General features: G+C 45.8%; 6 protein-coding genes across 6 annotated transcripts; 2 read left to right on the top strand and 4 right to left on the bottom strand.

Annotated features, from left to right (window-relative positions):
• Window positions 1–289: 289 nt before the first annotated feature.
• LOC135631026 (LEAF RUST 10 DISEASE-RESISTANCE LOCUS RECEPTOR-LIKE PROTEIN KINASE-like 2.4) lies at window positions 290–1,919 on the bottom strand. The gene is made up of 2 exons (XM_065138395.1): window positions 1,801–1,919; window positions 290–1,481 (listed from the first exon to the last, which is right to left on the bottom strand). The coding sequence occupies exon 2, from the start codon at window positions 1,294–1,296 to the stop codon at window positions 391–393; it is 906 nt and encodes a 301-aa protein (XP_064994467.1). The 5' UTR covers window positions 1,297–1,481; window positions 1,801–1,919; the 3' UTR covers window positions 290–390.
• A 747-nt stretch (window positions 1,920–2,666) lies between these two features.
• On the bottom strand, window positions 2,667–3,656 carry LOC135631641 (LEAF RUST 10 DISEASE-RESISTANCE LOCUS RECEPTOR-LIKE PROTEIN KINASE-like 1.2). Its single transcript, XM_065139379.1, has 2 exons — window positions 2,885–3,656; window positions 2,667–2,707 (listed from the first exon to the last, which is right to left on the bottom strand). The coding sequence occupies exons 1-2, from the start codon at window positions 3,654–3,656 to the stop codon at window positions 2,667–2,669; spliced, it is 813 nt and encodes a 270-aa protein (XP_064995451.1).
• A 1,077-nt stretch (window positions 3,657–4,733) lies between these two features.
• On the top strand, window positions 4,734–8,587 carry LOC103976666 (LEAF RUST 10 DISEASE-RESISTANCE LOCUS RECEPTOR-LIKE PROTEIN KINASE-like 1.2). Its single transcript, XM_009391954.3, has 5 exons — window positions 4,734–5,513; window positions 5,896–5,931; window positions 6,022–6,285; window positions 6,359–7,300; window positions 7,382–8,587. The coding sequence occupies exons 1-4, from the start codon at window positions 4,742–4,744 to the stop codon at window positions 7,294–7,296; spliced, it is 2,010 nt and encodes a 669-aa protein (XP_009390229.3). The 5' UTR covers window positions 4,734–4,741; the 3' UTR covers window positions 7,297–7,300; window positions 7,382–8,587.
• Window positions 7,407–8,408, bottom strand: LOC135631494 (uncharacterized). The gene has a single exon (XM_065139216.1). The coding sequence runs from the start codon at window positions 8,282–8,284 to the stop codon at window positions 7,763–7,765; it is 522 nt and encodes a 173-aa protein (XP_064995288.1). The 5' UTR covers window positions 8,285–8,408; the 3' UTR covers window positions 7,407–7,762.
• A 2,506-nt stretch (window positions 8,588–11,093) lies between the features above and the next one.
• Window positions 11,094–13,884, bottom strand: LOC103976664 (uncharacterized). The gene is made up of 3 exons (XM_065139383.1): window positions 13,075–13,884; window positions 12,849–12,913; window positions 11,094–12,592 (listed from the first exon to the last, which is right to left on the bottom strand). The coding sequence occupies exons 1-2, from the start codon at window positions 13,762–13,764 to the stop codon at window positions 12,851–12,853; spliced, it is 753 nt and encodes a 250-aa protein (XP_064995455.1). The 5' UTR covers window positions 13,765–13,884; the 3' UTR covers window positions 11,094–12,592; window positions 12,849–12,850.
• Window positions 13,885–15,642: 1,758 nt separating this feature from the next.
• On the top strand, window positions 15,643–17,005 carry LOC103976663 (uncharacterized). The gene is made up of 3 exons (XM_009391950.3): window positions 15,643–16,416; window positions 16,568–16,631; window positions 16,728–17,005. The coding sequence occupies exons 1-2, from the start codon at window positions 15,733–15,735 to the stop codon at window positions 16,628–16,630; spliced, it is 747 nt and encodes a 248-aa protein (XP_009390225.2). The 5' UTR covers window positions 15,643–15,732; the 3' UTR covers window position 16,631; window positions 16,728–17,005.
• Window positions 17,006–18,186: the final 1,181 nt, after the last annotated feature.

The following is an 18,186-nucleotide window of genomic DNA, read 5'->3' on the forward strand; positions in this document are numbered from 1 at the left end:
TGTGTGTGTGTGAGGAAATTATGAAGTTGTGATCATTGAAAGGTTGGACGAAGACTGATGCCATTGAAAGGTTGATCGACCAATTTCTTCATTTCATATCATTCTTCTATAACTTCTGCCATAAACCATACTTTGACTTGTAATGATCTTCTTAACTTGTAAGATTCATATCATGGGATTAGTATTGTAACAGCAAATAGAGTCGATCTGCATCTAACTCGTTCTGTTCGAGTCCAATTACTTCAAATTAAAGATTGATGCGTAAAAGATGCTTCAACTAAAATGCTGATCTAATTCATCAGAAACCTCACAAGTTTAAACCTCTAGGAGATCGGATGTACACAAGAACATCACAAGACAAAGGAAACCAATTTCCTCTTCTGGTTTAGACTAGGATGAAGTGTTGACGACCGATCCAGGTGGAGAAGAAAGATATGGTTTTGGTGGCTTTTCTATGTCGCTGATTCTTCCTTCCAACATTTCTACAACCCTGCTCATCGAAGGACGATTCGCTGGCACCATCTGTATGCACCACAATCCGACTAATATCATCTTCCTTGCGATTTCCCCTGTTTCAGCTGTCACGTCATAAGCTCGAAGATCTCCACCTCGATCGACATGCTCGTAAACCCAGTGAGGAAAGTACACCTCACTGGTCCTATCTGCGTGTGCTTTTACATTCTTTCTTCCTCCAACCATTTCCAGGATCATCATTCCGTAACTGTAGACATCGGATTTGGTTGAAGCCACTCCTACACTCCTACAGAACACTTCTGGTGCAATGTACCCTGCGGTTCCTCTTGCATCTGCCACCGAGACTATGGATTCCTTCTGAGAGCACAATCTAGCTAAGCCAAAGTCAGATATCTTGGGGGAAAAATCCTCATCCAGTAGAATGTTGTGAGGCTTGATGTCAAAATGTACTATGCGAGAGTTGCATCCACGATGCAAGTACTCGAGCCCCCGCGCGACGCCAACTGCTACTTGAAATAATTTGCCCCAAGGAAGAGTTGCCTTTGGCTTATCCGAAAAGATGTACTTCTCCAGAGATCCATTGGCCATGAATTCATAAATCAGAGCTCTTCTGTGACCATCTAAACAAAAGCCAAGCAGACTAACAATGTTAACATGCGACGTCCTACCGATGCTTGCGACTTCATTCATGAATTCTGCACCATTCTCTTTGGACTCGCTCATCAACATCTTCACAGCCACCAAACGACCATCTCGAAGTGTACCTTTAAACACACTTCCGTATCCACCAGCCCCTAGTTTCTCATGAAAAGATTTTGTCATGCTTTTAAGATCAGAATACTTGTATCTTTTGGGGGCCAAGGATCCATAATTATCTAAAAAGGCTTCTATGTTTCGTGTGTTATCTGATTTATTCAGAAATATGTCAGAGATATCAAATCTTTTTTGCGCATAGAAGAACAATGCAGCACACACCAACAGGAAGCTCACCAATCCTACCACTGGACCTGACATGGCACAGAGGAAAGGTCAAATTGTCGTTAGCCCCAAAGAAACCAAATCTAAATCACCGACAAAATCTAGTAAGGCTAGAGGAAACCGAGGAATAGACCAAACAAAGAGAGATGGATGATAATTCACAAACAGGAGTTTGGAAAGGAACTTCGCTTTAATAAGCGATGGTGGTAAAGATAACTTGTTTGGCTTTCTTTGTAATGATGATCGCTTTGTAAAACTTTAATGGAGATAGAAGCCTTCTACTTAATCGCTCGGCAGAAGATCTAATAATACATGAGACAAACTGGGTTTCCGAAATATGATTCTTACCTATCGCAATCCACTTCTTATGGAAATTATGGAATTTTCCTGCAGCAAAAATAACCACCACAGGACAGGTATTAGCGCAATAACATAAACAGTTTGACAGGTTTATCAGACATTGTGTGTGAATCCATACAGTTATTCACATGAAGAAAATATGGTTAAAAGGATTCATGAACTTAAATAAGGATGAGATTCCCGAGGTGAATAAAAAGAATGGGGTAATTGAGAATGTGACTTTGTGTGTTTCTCCTGGTGATTAAGCATCTACTAAAACTTGTAGTTGAAGAAAGAGAACCATACTAACTACGAGATGAGGCCTGCTTTCAAGTAAAATGAGGTCATTCATAAGGACCAATTCTACTTACACCCCTAACTTTGTACTCCCCAAGAAGACTTGGTTGGTAAACAAGGAGAACGTCATGTGGACAAAGAAAAAGAAACTGCAATGTTTTCTTATCTGAGAAAATTATTTTCTTTGTAAAATAATAATACACTACTTGCAAAGCAATACCATACAAAGGCTTATGAGATGGTTGTCTCGAGCCGAAGTCTTTGTTGACTGACTATAATAATCTCCAAGTCACATCGAATCATTTTCCACGGAGAAGAAGAAATTTGCTTGCCAATTTAATCTGAAAGGATCATTTCTGACTCCTTCTGTCAGTCACCATCACCTTAAACAAAAATCCCTTCCCCTATCTAAGGGGAGAATAAAGAGCAACTGGTCTATTAGATACTGCACCCGAAGCCAAGCATGATGCATAATAAACACAAAAAGAAAGAAAGAAAGCATGAAATACACTAGTAAGAAGGTAAAATAATGAATAAAGAAAATACAATCGCTCACATTCTCCACGGATTGTTAAATTCTAGTCTAAAACCCCCACAAGAAACGGCAGAGGAGTAACCTCTGAATCATTGATATATTTGAAGACAAAAGAAGAGATTAAGGAGGAAAGAACGTCTTGAGTCTGTCTCAAAGATCAAGTGATGCTTGTTCTTAAAGCTAATTAAAACAATAGAGAGGGACAAGTGGGAGAGATGACAACAATTGAATCGGAAACAAAGAGATCGAAGCGGAACTTACCGCAACTGCTGGGTTCATCCCATCCTCGTGGGCAGTGACAGACGAAGTCCCCTGTTTCGTGATGAGACCCGCACTTCCCGTCGCTCTCTCTGCATTCCTCACAGCCTTCAGGGTTCGACCACCATTCCACCAGAAATCCGTTCTTGAGGAGATCCTCGTAGTTGGTGCGTCCACTCTCTTCCTCTGCACCATACGGGAAAACCGGTGCATTGACCACCTCACACTCGCTCGACCAATTCGGCGGCTTTGAGTAGTCATAGCTTTCACCGAGTTCAGCCAAAGTATCATTAGCGCACCGTATCCTTTCGTGATCCTCGGGTGGGATTTCCGAGCAGTTACGAAACAAGAAGAGCACTTTGTTGGCGGTGCTGATCGTGAAGTGATGGTCGACGTGATCATGGAGTCCTAACTGGGAATCGTCGTGGGGGATCGGGCAGTCGCCGCGGGCGAATTGGGTGTTGGCAACCAACAATGACTTGTTACGGTGGAAGATCTGTTTGATAAAGTACGACCCTCCTCCCAAGGAGTTCGCCAGAATGGGGAGACCACCTGTGCACTCGACTTCAAAAGCGGGATCGCCACAGAATGCATCACCCCCACTGAGCCAGAAGGGATCGCTAATGTCTACAGCATCTCCGCAGCGGCTGCTGACCTCGCACCCTCCCGTCTCTGACCCGTCCGCAGCGGCTGGTTTTATCCGCCGCGAGAAGCTGATCAAGAGCACGAGGATGGAGAGGATAAGAGTGAAGCTCGGCAATGATTTGGCACGCATTTTGTGGCGATGACACGGAGAAGAGAGAAGCAAACGGTAGCGGGAGAGAGAAGGAGGCGACTGCGGAAGTAGGGATCAAAATGGCGCAGCTACAGCTGACCCCAAGTCTTGCCGGTGGACGACTCGGGCCTTGTGGCGGAATTAAAATAGATGCAGTCTATATTGGATTTTACTTTCAAGAAAAAGAAAATAATCTCGGATTTGCACAAGGAAATAAGTGCCAATTATTATTATTATTATTATTATTATTATTATTATTATTATTATTATTATTATTATTATTATTATTATTATTATATTTTTAAAATACCCCTTGATAATGAGGAAAAAAAATGGTCAAAATCGGATCGGATTATTAAATAAATGTGCGAATAATTGGACCTAGAAGCCCCCTTTCTACATCCTGAGCTCAATCTTCATGGAATCGGATCGAGACAGGTCTGATTCATGTTACACGACCAACCAATTTAATTGAAATCCACGGGTTCAATTCACACGGCATCGTTTGGGGTTTACGCGCTGCAACGACTCCGTCTCGCACGTCTTCCTCGCCCATCAAGACTTGTACCGTGTCAAAGACTTCGTCGATAGGATTCCCATAAGCCGTTATTGTCGTTAAGGGAGGCGGGTAGGTCGTCGAGTCATACGCGGCGGAGTTGGCGCCCATCGCATCACCTCGATGCTGTTCCTGCAATCGTTAAACAGTCGGTCATGTCAACGCATGCCACAAAACACGGTTGGCATTGGACCGTTTTCTCAAAAAGGACGACTGAGGTTTCACACCTCATTGCATTGCAGTGTTCCAACAAGAATCATAATTGGATCCACCACACAAAGCAGCTCGACAAGGAATAGAAGATCCATAAAGTAATGTTTACGATCGTAGTAATCGGCAATGCAATTGAATTCATGTCAGTTTTAGAGCTTCATTACCTACTACTTTACTTGGAACTTTCCCTGGCGAACTCATCTCCGAAGACTTGGTGGTCAAGGATGAACCCAGCCATCACCATCGTGATCTTCCTTTAAATCTCTGTTTCCTCTTCTCGTTCTGCCTCATCCCTTCTCCGTGTCATCGCTACAAAATGCGTGCCAAATCATTGCCGAGCTTCACTCTTATCCTCTCCATCCTCGTGCTCTTGATCAGCTTCTCGCGGCGGATAAAACCAGCCGCAGCGGACGCGTCAGAGACGGGAGGGTGCGAGGTCAGCAGCCGCTGCGGAGATGCTGTAGACATTAGCGATCCCTTCTGGCTCAGTGGGGGTGATGCATTCTGTGGCGATCCCGCTTTTGAAGTCGAGTGCACAGGTGGTCTCCCCATTCTGGCGAACTCCTTGGGAGGTGGGTCGTACTTTATCAAACAGATCTTCCACCGTAACAAGTCATTGTTGGTTGCCAACACCCAATTCGCCCGCGGCGACTGCCCGATCCCCCACGACGATTCCCAGTTAGGACTCCATGATCACGTCGACCATCACTTCACGATCAGCACCGCCAACAAAGTGCTCTTCTTGTTTCGTAACTGCTCGGAAATCCCACCCGAGGATCACGAAAGGATACGGTGCGCTAATGATACTTTCGCTGAACTCGGTGAAAGCTATGACTTCTCAAAGCCGCCGAATTGGTCGAGCGAGTGTGAGGTGGTCAATGCACCGGTTTTCCCGTATGGTGCAGAGGAAGAGAGTGGACGCACCAACTACGAGGATCTCCTCAAGAACGGATTTCTGGTGGAATGGTGGTCGAACCCTGAAGGCTGTGAGGAATGCAGAGAGAGCGACGGGAAGTGCGGGTCTCATCACGAAACAGGGGACTTCGTCTGTCACTGCCCACGAGGATGGGATGAACCCAGCAGTTGCGGTAAGTTCCGCTTCGATCTCTTTGTTTCCGATTCAATTGTTGTCAATTCTTCCTTCTTTGATTTACTGGCTTTCACTCATAACCAAGTCCCTCTCGATGTATGCTTTAGAAAAGGAATTCATGATTACAACATTCATCTCTTCCTTTCTATTTATTTACTTTTATTCTATAATCTCTTCCCTTTTTTCCTGAAAATATATATATGAATGATTCAGAGGACATTTCTCTGCCCTTTTTGTGACGTTTCTGCTACACTCTCCTAATCGTAGGAGACTGTTATCAATCTGTATGAAACATGGCAAACTTTGGAGCCAGGAATAGTTCTTTTTTTATTATTCTTCATTTATTAGTTTACAAGTCTGTGATGGTTTTTATGATGCAGGAAAACGACACAAAAATATGAACAAGCTTGTAATAGGTAAGCATTTCAAGTTTTCTGTATTATATATATACATATATATATATTGGAGGAATTAACAGCAGCAGCTGTTACTGTTGTTGCGAACAGGAATTTGTGTAGGCGTAGGCTGCTTGGTCATGGCAAGCTTCTGCTGCTTCTTTTATTACCATTGCAGCTGGAGGAGAAAACAGCAAACATCATTTCTGCTATCGCGAAACGTCTCTTCCCATCCAACTTCTGAGAGTGATCTAGAATTCGGCAGCGAACAATACCATACCCAAATCTTCATGTACGAAGAACTGGAGGGTGCCACGGATGGCTTCAGCACCTCAAATGTGCTCGGTGATGGCGGATTTGGCACTGTCTACAAAGGTTTGTCATCGTCGGTACTGCCAAGGAAGGAAGAGGTTGGCCTCGTTGCTCAATTGATGGTTCTATCCTGCAGGAAAGCTCCGTGATGGTCGAACGGTGGCCATCAAGCGATTCTACAAGGACAACTACAGGCTCGTCGAGCAGTTCATCAACGAGGTCTACATCCTCTCTTCCATCCGCCACCAGAACCTCGTCACCCTGTACGGCTGCACCTCCCGCAGCAGTCGCGAGCTCCTCCTCGTGTACGAGTACGTGCCCAACGGCACCGTCGCAGACCACCTCCATGGCTGCCGTGCATGCGAGGGGGCCCTCACGTGGCCCCTCCGGATGAGCATCGCCATCGAGACAGCCGACGCACTCAGCTACCTCCACGCCATCACGCCCCAAATCATCCACCGAGACGTCAAGACCACCAACATCTTGCTCGACAGGAGCTTCCATGTCAAGGTTGGGGACTTCGGGTTATCCAGGCTTTTCCCGGTCAACGCCACCCACGTATCCACCGCACCACAGGGCACGCCCGGCTACGTCGACCCCGACTACCACCAGTGCTACCAGCTCACCGACAAAAGTGATGTGTACAGCTTCGGGGTGATGCTGGTAGAGCTCATATCTTCCAAGCCTGCTGTGGACGTCAGTAGGCAGAGCCGTGACATCAATTTGGCCAACATGGCCATCGACAAGATCCAAAAGCAAGAACTGGATCAGCTGGTCGATCCAAAGCTCTGGTTTCGGTCGGACTGCAACATAAGGACGATGATCGAGCGGGTGGCTGGAGTAGCGTTCAGGTGCTTGCAAGCGGAGAAGGAGATGAGGCCTCCCATCAAAGAGGTTCTCGAGGTACTGAAAGGGATAGAGGATGAGGGACGCAACGGCGCGAAGGGTGTGGAAGCTGATGCTACAGTAAATGACGAAGACTGCTTGCTGAGGAAGAAGTCGCCGCCACATTCGCCAGACTCTGTTGCAACACGGTGGGAAAGCAAGTCGACGACACCAAACTATAGTGCTTGATGAGGTGATGTGAAATCTGATAGCTCTGAGTTCGATTTATGTATCTTTAAAGATTGACGTAGTGCATGGAGTTTCTGTTTTGTAGGATTTCCAGGGGAGATCGATGTTTACGTGTGCTATTAATGGGTTGCCGGTCGGCTGAACCGCCGGCTTCTCAGAAACCAAGATCGTGCCAAATTCTGCAGCCGAATACGAGGCAGACAGCAGTAGACATCAACATTAGCACACTCAATGGTACTTAATATCCCCCGATGCTGCTGTCTAATTGAGTTCCACATAAAGTTTTACAAGTAGAGGAACTCATTCATCGAAACGAAGATACAGAAAGAGAAGATTTTTACCTCCAGAAACGAAAACACAGAACAAATGGAATCTCTCCACGGTCTGAGATGCTAAAAGGTCACCTGCAGAGAAGGGGCACAAATATGACAAAGCAACGCATCACAAGCGAGATGCACAGCGTAACTCAAATAGCATGTTCGCGTGCTGCATCAGACTCCCGCCTTTGATTCCTGATTTCCTCGTAGAACTTCTCTATAAACCTCTCTGCTCTCTGATCCACGGTCCCGTCCTCTTCATCACCGTACTCCGAGAACTCACGAGAGAGTTCTCTTCCGATTCCATCGTCATCGTACAGAAGCTCGTCCCGAAAAGCTCCGCCGGGCGACAGCATCTCGAGCTCATCCTGGAACACGCCACCCTCCGCGACAGACTCCGCGCCATCGCCGCCGCAAAGCAGCGACAGAAAGCGGCTCCTCTTCTTCGGCGGGGCACAAGGGCGGCGGAAGAGCGGGGAGTTGGAGGGCGAGAACTCGTACTCCGCGATGAAGGCGTAGTTGTAGTGCCGGAGGAGGTTGAACCTTTTGGTCCGCTTGAGGAGCAGCAGCTTCCGGGCGATGGGCCGCCTGACCTTGGCCACGCGGGTACTGAAGCTGAGGGCGATGAGGTCCAACGCCTTCCTGACGATGGGGCTCCTCTTTCTCACCATGGCTGCGCATCCTCCTTCCTCGGCCGGGGTCTTAATGGAGGGAGGCGCGGGCGGAGCGAGTGGGGTATAGAGCTGGAAAGCGATGCTGCCGAGGTCGGTGGATTTGTACTTTAGCTCTGAAATTTGAAACAGCGAGGCAGCTGCAGGTAGCCGTTGATGCGAGCGGTGTCCCACTATCGTAAGCATACGAGCTCGCGAGCAGTGTCGTAAGGTAGTTCGTGGCTGGTGTTGAGCAATTCGGGCGTTTTCTGTGATCGTGGGCGCATTACGTGCTACGGAGACGTACGGGATGTTTTTGTTCTGTATCGATGGATGGATGGATGGATGGATGGATGCTTTGGACATAAACAACATTTCGTATTTGTCTTACGGATTGATTGGTTGCGTCCAGCTTCGGGGGCTATGTTCGATTAGGATCGAGTCACGCTTTTTGGTTTTTGGTTGAGAGGAGCTTCGGTTCGGGTTCGGGTTCGGGTTCGGCTGGGCCGGAGTTGGGTTTGGGGCGCGCTACCGTCTCGATCGGTTCGTGTACGTGGAATGACAACGCACGTCATGGTTATCCATCACGGGCTCGGTGACGTACAACATGACGTGTGTTTGTTTCGTGTCGTTGGGCTGCATCTCCGATTCATGGCAGAATGCAATCGACTCGACGCACAGTCATATAAAATATTACATATATACTTTTATCTCTCCTTAGTCGTCATTGTATCGTTTAGCCATATGAATTATAAGTACAAAGAAAAAAGATAATTCTAGTTCTCCTTACATTTAGAATTGAATGATGGTGTGTTTACAAATCAAAAGAAAGCTACTATGAATGATATCGAAAAGTAAGAAAGTATTCTAAATAACTTAAAAGGATACACCTCCTAGATTTGATAAATTATAAATTATCATTTGACTTTAAAATTTAAAATTAAATATGTTCTACATAATAGTGATTATAGTTTTTATACTTATGCTTATGCTTGGTGTTAAAGTATATTTTAAAATCAAATACCATATATCATAAAAGTATTAGATTTGTTTTGTATTATCGTCCTTCCTTCGCATGCGAAGGATGATCCAATATATTTTGTTTATCTTATTCGTCCTAGTCATTTTCTTTCAAAAGATGAAGATTTACTTGCCTAAGCTAACAAAACTATGGATAAAAAGTTGTTGCCCTATCATGATCGATAATAGCTTGCTATCGATGGTGACACTGTCAAACATTATAACCTACATTGGTCTTCAATCCTATCGCAAGCAAGGGCTATGCGACCAACACCGCTACATGCAATGGCTGCATATATTATGGTATAACGTTGCATTTGCCAGCTCTCTTGAGGGTGACAGTAAAGGAGGCAACAATCCTAATAAGATAGTATGGTGCTAGTCATGACATTTCGAGCGTTGCTATAACCAACCCGTGGCAAAAGGGTTTATCGGTGACATCGCTACTTGCAACATATACTGTTATGCGCACTAATGACACATCGTGCAATACAAGCATCAACACCTAAGTTGGATGGTGTTGCTCAACAATCGAGAAGAGGTGTCATTGTATGCCACGACAAATGTAGGACTCGAGCAGATGTAAATTTAAAAAATCTATTTATAACCTTAAATATTTTTTTTAAAAAATAATATATAAAATTTTATGATATCATTACTTTTCTTTCATATCTAAGGAAAATATTATCGTTCAGTGTTTATATTTGAAGGTTAATAATATCAAGTTTATTATATTTATGTGCACCGCCTTCTACACCGGCGTGTGCAGCCCTAGATGCTGTAAGATCTTCAATGGCGTCTTCCTCATATTCCAAGGAAACGCTGACCTTACCTCTCGTATTAACTACACCTCGTCGACCTCACCTTTTGATCGAAGTTGGACAATCTGGTTTATCTGGCCCATCGCCTTCCGAAGGTAGGATGGAAGCTTCTCTTTTATCATCGTGACCTCGGAGTCGTCCTCGATGCCAATTTTTGGCACACAGATTCGCAACTCTGGTGCCTCAGTGATTTCCTCTGAGGTCCAAAACACGGGCCCCTTCAGTCGCTTCGGGGACCTCCGAATGTTGGAGTGGTGAAAGGGCGAAGAGAGAAAGCAAAAGCAGGCGGGGTGGGACTAAATTGATGCAAAAGACTCGCGTAGCTACAAATGACCACCCAAATTCTGGTCTAAATTTATGTGGAATGTCTTTACATTAGGAAGGGAAGGTTTTTGGGAACTACAATTGGCCAAAAGAAATTCTCAAAACTAATATATTTACATTATTTTGTAATCTAACAAATTTTAAATTCTAGTTTTATTACACCAAACATGGGCCTCACAGTCATCAAGAAACCTTCCATGAAATTTCAGCTAAATTGGTCAAACACATTTTGGCAAGAACAGTTTGGTAGGTGCCACAGAATAAGACCGGATTGGCAGTGAAACAAATAATCCACGCCATAAACTATTCAGACGGAGACGACTTACAGAAACATTGGATTCTTAGATTCTCTTTGTCAGCATTACACTTCTTTGATAGCACTACTCTCCATCCAATTCTGATAGCACGATAATGATCCCATTAGCCCAACTCGGATGACCAAAAGCGGTACTACTGACTTTGTCATCGAACATCCATATGGGCGACGACAAAATTGATGGACTCGACAAGAAAATTTGAGTTCGTAGATCTGATGACAGAATCAATGTGAAGCACTGTTGCAGAGAAACAGCACGACAAGAATGGTAGCTATGCATGTTTGCAGCATACGCCAATAATGACAATGGCGGTACGAAACAGCAACAGCTGTGGAAGCACGTACGTCATGGAACGAACAGCAAGTCTCCCTTTGTGGCCATCGGCTTTTGTATTTACTACGATCTCTCTTTCAAGTTTCTAAGGCTGCGGATGTTTAGTCCCCACACGATTGCACCCTTCAATCACACAGCAGTACAACGCCATAATACGAGTCTATCTGAGATGAACTAAATCAACACATCCGATCGATGTCCATTTTCTTATACTCTTTTGAGCTCTTCTTCGCACAACTCGAGCTGAACCATATACATATATAGGTACAGGGAGACATGAGCTGAAGCCATGGAAACCAAACCTAATCCCTCTGTTTCCTGTTCTTCCGTTTGTTTTCCTCCTCATTGGCTGCTGCTTCTTGACATAAGAGTCTGTATACTTTACATCGCTTTGCAGGTAGAGGAGGAGAGAACACGAGATGGTCACGCACCGAGCACTGCCTGTCTGACAACGGTAGCAACCCCACGCTGAAGCTGTCGGGCGTCAACATGTCCCGAGGAGAGGAAGCGAGGCTGCGATCCCGTTACTTCTCTTCCACGGCCACCACTTCCCCCGGCGGTGGCGGAGGAGACGGCATGAAGTACGAGTGCGACTGCTGCTGCCGCGAGTTCGCCAACTCGCAGGCTCTGGGCAGTGTCCCGGCCGCGCCCGGTGTGCTTTTACGCCGCCGCCTCGTCTCCTCCCTGGCTCGGGCCCCGCCGGGACTGGCGCCGAACGCTGGATCTACTTCTCTCGCTCGGCGCCGCCGTCTCCTTTATACTAGTTGGATGGGTGTCTCTTCCCCTCCTCGTCCGTGACCAGGATCGCATCGAGACCCGCCGTCTTCTCTCACTCCGTCGCGGGATACGGCGGAGATGACAGTGACGCGCGGGTTTACGATGCCGAGGGCCATATGGCGGCCAGGTCGAGCTCGTTGAAGACGTCTTCTATTAATAAGGGCCCAAGCGCCATGGCCGTGGACTCGGTCCTGACTCGGAGAAGCCACCCGACTGACTCCGTGCATGCGTAAGTCCATATGTTGACTTCAGGGGAGAACGTTGCAGTGCATCCGATCTCCGTATCTTCTGCGACGAGACGAGACGAGTCGCGTGGGGTTTGACCGAGTCAGCGAGTCAACTCGCAAAAACTCATGATAAAACACGCTTCTTTTTTCCCTCACCAGATGTGGTGATGCTATCATGATTCGGTGAGTCAAAAAGGATCGACGAAATTGTGATGAGCGCATGAACATTAATCAACACAAGGTGCGATAATTAATCCATCACCAGCCTCGAACAGCATGATGTGTGTGTTGGTGTTGACCCATGTCCTTCATATTTTTATGAGCATATGGCTAATTCCTAATTCTTGGCAGAATGCAGTAAGCACGACCACAGCCTTACTGTAATGCAGAGCGTTGAGCCAGTGCCATTACGTCGCCACGCTGGAACTCGAGAAATGGACGTCCAGGCAATGTCACGGGGACGACGACGACGACCACCGCTTCCAATCCTCATGTAGATGAGCAAGAGAGCTACAGTAGACATATATTCGATTTTGACCGAGAGAAGTTGATCGAATTTAACTCGATAATTTTACAAGGAAGAAGTAATTTTCGTTCTAAGAGAAGCAACATTAATGAAAAAGCAGAATTTTCTTTTGATCGAATTAGAATCAACGGCGGCGGCCGCGGATTTTGAAGCCAGCAACCCGAGAGAGAGAGAGAGAGAGAGAGAGGTGAAGGGAGTTTGGCGGAGAAGTAGGTATCAAGTCACCGGAGGTACACGTACCTCTAATCAGGAACCCTGTAGGAATCGGCGGTGATCTCCGACAGCCACGACCCGGGGAACAACGACTGAGAGAAGAAGAAGAAAACCAACATAAGATTTCAGTCCTTTTTTTAGGGGAAAAAAATTCCTTCTTTTAATGGGAAAAGCAGCAAAAAAATTGGGTTTTGGGGGCACAAAAATGATGATGGAAGAAGATGGAAGTTAAGGTGGGGGCGAAGGCACTCACGTCGAGCTGGTTTTGGATGACCTTCGCCCGCTTTCTTGGCCGCCGGGGAGCTCTGCACCCCGTCATCGCGTATATGTCCTCCTCGATCTCTTCTCTGGTGAGCGAGATCGAAAACTTGGGCCGCTCCCGCCGCTCGGCGTCCTCCGACCTGCGCCACACCGCTTGCGGGCGCAAGCTTAGGTGCCGCTGGATTTCCATCGGAGCCCTCGCGGCTCCTCGCCTCGTCCTCAGATTCCAGGGAAGCGCCGCCGGCACCGCCTCGGCCTGGGGATCCAACCTCGCCTTTGGCGCCGGCTCCGCCTCGTCGGCCCCACCTTTCGGCAGAAGCTGGACCACCAGGTTCATCCGGTCCGCCGCCTCACGAAGGTGAGCCATAAGCTTCTCCCTGACCTCCTCTATCCTAGGGTCGTCGCCGGGGCCAGTCTCAGAGGCACGGATCCGCGATTCTGGCGTTTCCACGGGGGACGCCGTCGATCTCCGTCCGCCACCAGCGACGATCTCCTCCTTGCCGTTCACGCTCATGCAACGTAGCGCGCTGTGGTTCCCCCACGTGTTCAAGATGGGGAAGGAAAAGTGGTGGAGGAGGCTACCCTGCGCCTCCCCTCGAGGGGGCGTAGCTTCCGTCACCGCCGCCGACGAGGCCACTGCGGTATCCGGTCGCCGTGGTGTCGTCTCCGCCGAGATGACCATGGGGCGGCGACCCTGGCGGCGGTGCTACGAAATAAAGCGGGTGGCGGCCGGAGGTATTTCTAACGTTTGCTTTGGCGTAGGGGGTGAGGAGAGGAAGGGAAGGGATGCCGGAGTGGGACTGCCGACTGCCACTTAAGGCCGGCCTATAAAAGGAAATCAATAAGTATATAATAATTATTTGCGCATATAAGATTATATATATTTTTTTATTCGCGTCACGCATAAAAGGGAAGAGAGTGTGCAGCCACCACACGCAAGGCAATTCGAGAAACAACGTGGGACGTCCATCATGTGATCGCACAAATCTCAATGAACTTTCGGACGACTTTCCCCCGTCTACAATAACAGGAAGCATCAAAGTCGTCTCCCTATATGTGTATATATATCCAACAGCGTTGTCATTTACCCCACTTTTAATCGTCGCATCTATTGGTCAGGTTAAAGAGTGGCACCCGTGTGATCTTCGACGCCACCTCCAGCCCAAAAGAGGGTAAGCGACCCGGGTGTGCTACAAATGTGTAAGGACAGTATTGCTTATATATATATATATATATATTATAACTTTTATAGTTGTAAGTACTTGGGCTCATGGGCAAAATAGCTTTTAATAGAGTTACATCTGGAAGCACTGAGGACTGATTGTTCCCTAAAAATAAAAATAAAATAATCGTTCCTTAAATTTGATTATATAATCCTGTGGGTTAGTTTCAGTGATGTATTTGTGGGTTTGATTATGGCTCTTGCCTTTGGGCTGGGCGCCACTTATCTCTGTATGAGAGGGGCCTTTGTGCTCTATCAATAGATATTATGATGGAACACATTTGATAAAGGATATGACGTGTGGACGATTTCACATCACGTCGTGCTTTATCAGTATCAAATTATCCGGTCATTGATTGTTTGCTGTATATTAGTTGTCGAATACAAAATACTGTAAATTTTCGAACAAAACTTGTAAGTCTAAAATTTTCTCACACAACATCTTTAAGTTCAAAAAGTTTTTCACAGAAAAAAAAATTATTTTACTCCTAATATTTTTTTAAAAAAATTTCTCGATTCACTATCTTCATCGTATCCATCATCACTTTCGTCCTATATGTATCGTTTGTATCGACTATAGCCCTTGTATAATAAATAACCATCGTTATCAATAACTTTATTTATTCTCTTTTGCGGATACATCGTCACAGTTTCATCAGTGATTGTAGAAGGGTCATGTAGTCTCCTCATAACTCCACATACTCTTTTCTTATTATCGGATATGGACAAGGAAGGAGATGGGGTGACTCACCATTGTCTATAGCCTACCGCATATATTACACTTCCATTGTGAGTCTAACAATGATTGTTATGTATTCGTTGTTAGATGGGTTCGACAAAGGAGGATGATCAGTATGACACAAGGGGGTAACCAATGTGATGGAGGCATAGGCAAAGTTCGACGAAGGGTGATGGTCGACGGGATAAAATAATTAATAAAAAAAATATGCTATAAACTTTTTTTGAACTTTGGGTATTATCTAAAAATTTCTATTTTTCGAAAATTCGTTACAAAATAATTACAAAAGTGGTTGGGATGGATAACGGCTACGGTTGGTACCCCGAAACGTACCTGCTTTGTGATCAGAGGCAGGGGCACATCATGTGGGCCTCACGTAGAAGGGCATCGCTCAATCCAATCACAGGTCGGCAGGTAAGCCGTAATAGGTGGCATAGTCGTGTTTGTCGAACGAGGAAGCGTCCTTCCGTAGGGAGGAATAGTACAAAAGGCCGTTATTTCAAACGTTGTTTGTATTCCAAATAATTTAAAATGGAAAAGCCAAGACCGATTTGATCACGTGGACATGATTGCATCTGATCAAGTCAACTTCGTCGTCGCCTTCATCATCATATGATCCCGGTTCCCAAATTACACGGAACGCTTTCTTGGAAACCTCCTCTTCTGCCACCTCCACGACTCGGAGAGCCATGGTGATCGCCTACGGAGAAGACGAAGACGGCCCCGCTGCCTCGTCCCCTCCCCCGCAGCCGCCGCCGTCGGGCCTCTCCCGGTCGAGACTGCACAATTTCACTTTCCCTACCAGCAGCTGGGGCTCCCATCGCACCCTCCGTTGCTCCAACCTCCCCTTCGGCGGCGATCCCGACAACGCCGGATCGGTGGTTCCCGCTGTCGATCAGAACAGCCGGGCGAGCAGGAGGCGGCCGCTGTCCCCTCCGGATAAATCCTTTCTCCTGCAGAAGCAGTCCGCGAGGTTCAGGGACTCGAAGGAGGGGGAAGTGGGACGACGGGAGGAAGCGGAGGCCGAGAGGTGCTTTTCTTTGCCTGCTGCTGCGGAGGCGGAGACTGCGGTAATCGCCAAGCCGTGGAATCTGAGGACCCGGAGGGCGGCGTGTAATGCTCCGTCTGAGAACGGGGAGTACCTCTACCCTGTCTTGGCTTCCGGGTCCTCGTCGCTTTTCGAGGCAGAGAAGAGCTGCCCCGCGGCGGAGATGATGAAGAGGAAAGCCAGCGGATCGGAGAATGGGGAACGCCAGAAATTCTCGGTATCACTATCTCGGGACGAGATTGAACAGGACATTTGGGCGATTAAGGGGAGAAAGCTTCCCCGGAGGCCAAAGAAGAGACTTCGAATCGTGCAGCGACAGCTCGATGTAAGATATTTCGAAAAGAGGAAATTTTCTTTTTTTCAATTGTTTTGGTTTAATTTCCTATAAATGGCTACATTATCGAACTCTTTGCTGTTATCTTTCACTAATCTGTGCTTTCAATGTAATTTTCTCCTTTGGTTAATCCTTTCTGCAGTTGCTTTTTCCTGGATTGTGGTTGTCGGAGGTAACTCCAGAAACATACAGGATCGATGAATGAGGTAATACACAAAATAATATTTTTCTTTACCCAATTTTTTGAATTACCCTTTCAAATTTGAACTGAATGAATTGCTTTTACGAGCTTGTCGTTGCAGTTGTTGCTACACAAGTCGGTGAGTACGCTGACGAAGGGGAGCGTTCATGGATTTTGGATGCTGATTATTCCTGCATTCCTGCATCATGGTTAGTTTGGTATCCTATTTTTTAATCCGTGAAATGAAGCTTGAATACAAGTAAGATATGTTTGGGTTTAATCTTCTTTAAGATTGCTTCTTTATTAACGTGGTTTGTCAATATTGTTTTTGACCATCGAATTCCATTATATCTTAGAAGAGCTTTTGCTAATTAGTGAGATTTGTTATTATTATTATTACTTGATAAAGTTGTGATCTTCTTACCCTGAAAGTTGTGTCATTTTGAGTAAAATAAGTGGAGGTAATTTTTTTGTCTAAGTTAAATTTGATGAAGCATTTCACGGAAGGAAATCTATGGAGAGTAACCACAAGAATACATCATTTATCTTCTCTGCCTTTCGATGTCATCTACCCCTCTCCATATCCAAGAAGAAGTCGGCTTCTTGTGCTGTGCCAACTGAGAATTTTTAGAGAAGTAGTTGGAATACGTTATGGTTCTGTGCACGTTCAATCTTTAACGAAGGTCGGTCAACATTTGGTGGATGTGGATGACTGTGACCTTTCAATCAATGGGGGTGGGAATTCGATGTATGATTCTGGGATTAGCAGTACAGGGAAGATACATTGGCACTTAAAAGGTCTCATTCAAGCATTTGTTCCACAGAGGTGCTTGCCCTCTGAATAAATACACAACTCGATGGGCAGGAAATGCTAAAATGATTTGAGATCAGCAACCATTCCTCGTGCAGGTCCCTTGGTGTTTGCCTTTAGATGCTGCTCCTTCTGTCCAGCTGCAGTGTTACAAGTTCAATAATTTCTTAGGTGCATATTCATGCAAAGATGCAAAAATCCAATCAGAAATGATGCCATAATTGAACTATCGAGTGCTGGTACATCTTATCTTTTGCACTTGTTTCAAACATTTTGCTCCCAAAGACAACAACACATCATAAATCTGCATTTAGCTGTAACTCAAACTTGAATGAGTATTGAAATATTTCTAGTCCAACAACTTGCCTGTGGACAGCTGAAATATTTCATAGTCCATGCATGTGCACATCATTGTATTGTTTTAGTGCTCCTCATTTTACTTATGTAGTTCGAGTAAACACTCATACAAGCTCAGAATTTCTTTTCTTTTTGTAACTATGCTGCTCTATGTAGTTTGAGTGAACATTCATATTACTTTGCCCAATCACTCGTTCCAACCATTGCACCATTATTATAAGAACAATGGTGAATATATTGATTTCCATCCTTTTGTATAACTCCATGTAATAATTAAACTTCTCTTCTAGTCAATAGCCGTTGTTCCCTTTGTTCTTGTGGCATGGAGTCTGAAGCTATATTAGGTGATAAAACTGTGTGCTTTACAACAAATTAGTAGATTAATTACAGTCTTTCACTGGGCATATGGTGT

Source organism: Musa acuminata, chromosome BXJ3-2 (assembly GCF_036884655.1).
Source record: "Musa acuminata AAA Group cultivar baxijiao chromosome BXJ3-2, Cavendish_Baxijiao_AAA, whole genome shotgun sequence".
Classification (NCBI taxonomy): domain Eukaryota; kingdom Viridiplantae; phylum Streptophyta; class Magnoliopsida; order Zingiberales; family Musaceae; genus Musa; species Musa acuminata.

Excerpts from the sequence above, each read along its gene's own strand:
- LOC135631026 (XM_065138395.1), bottom strand. The coding sequence starts at position 1,296 with ATGACAAAATCTTTTCATGAGAAACTAGGGGCTGGTGGATACGGAAGT.
- LOC135631641 (XM_065139379.1), bottom strand. The coding sequence starts at position 3,656 with ATGCGTGCCAAATCATTGCCGAGCTTCACTCTTATCCTCTCCATCCTC. Across the intron at positions 2,708-2,884 it reads GGATGAACCCAGCAGTTGCG|AGGTTACTCCTCTGCCGTTT; the intron begins GTAAGTTCCGCT and ends TCAATGATTCAG.
- LOC103976666 (XM_009391954.3), top strand. The coding sequence starts at position 4,742 with ATGCGTGCCAAATCATTGCCGAGCTTCACTCTTATCCTCTCCATCCTC. Across the intron at positions 5,514-5,895 it reads GGATGAACCCAGCAGTTGCG|GAAAACGACACAAAAATATG; the intron begins GTAAGTTCCGCT and ends TTTATGATGCAG. Across the intron at positions 5,932-6,021 it reads TATGAACAAGCTTGTAATAG|GAATTTGTGTAGGCGTAGGC; the intron begins GTAAGCATTTCA and ends TGTTGCGAACAG.
- LOC135631494 (XM_065139216.1), bottom strand. The coding sequence starts at position 8,284 with ATGGTGAGAAAGAGGAGCCCCATCGTCAGGAAGGCGTTGGACCTCATC.
- LOC103976664 (XM_065139383.1), bottom strand. The coding sequence starts at position 13,764 with ATGGTCATCTCGGCGGAGACGACACCACGGCGACCGGATACCGCAGTG. Across the intron at positions 12,914-13,074 it reads TCATCCAAAACCAGCTCGAC|TCGTTGTTCCCCGGGTCGTG; the intron begins GTGAGTGCCTTC and ends TTCTTCTCTCAG.
- LOC103976663 (XM_009391950.3), top strand. The coding sequence starts at position 15,733 with ATGGTGATCGCCTACGGAGAAGACGAAGACGGCCCCGCTGCCTCGTCC. Across the intron at positions 16,417-16,567 it reads TCGTGCAGCGACAGCTCGAT|TTGCTTTTTCCTGGATTGTG; the intron begins GTAAGATATTTC and ends TCCTTTCTGCAG.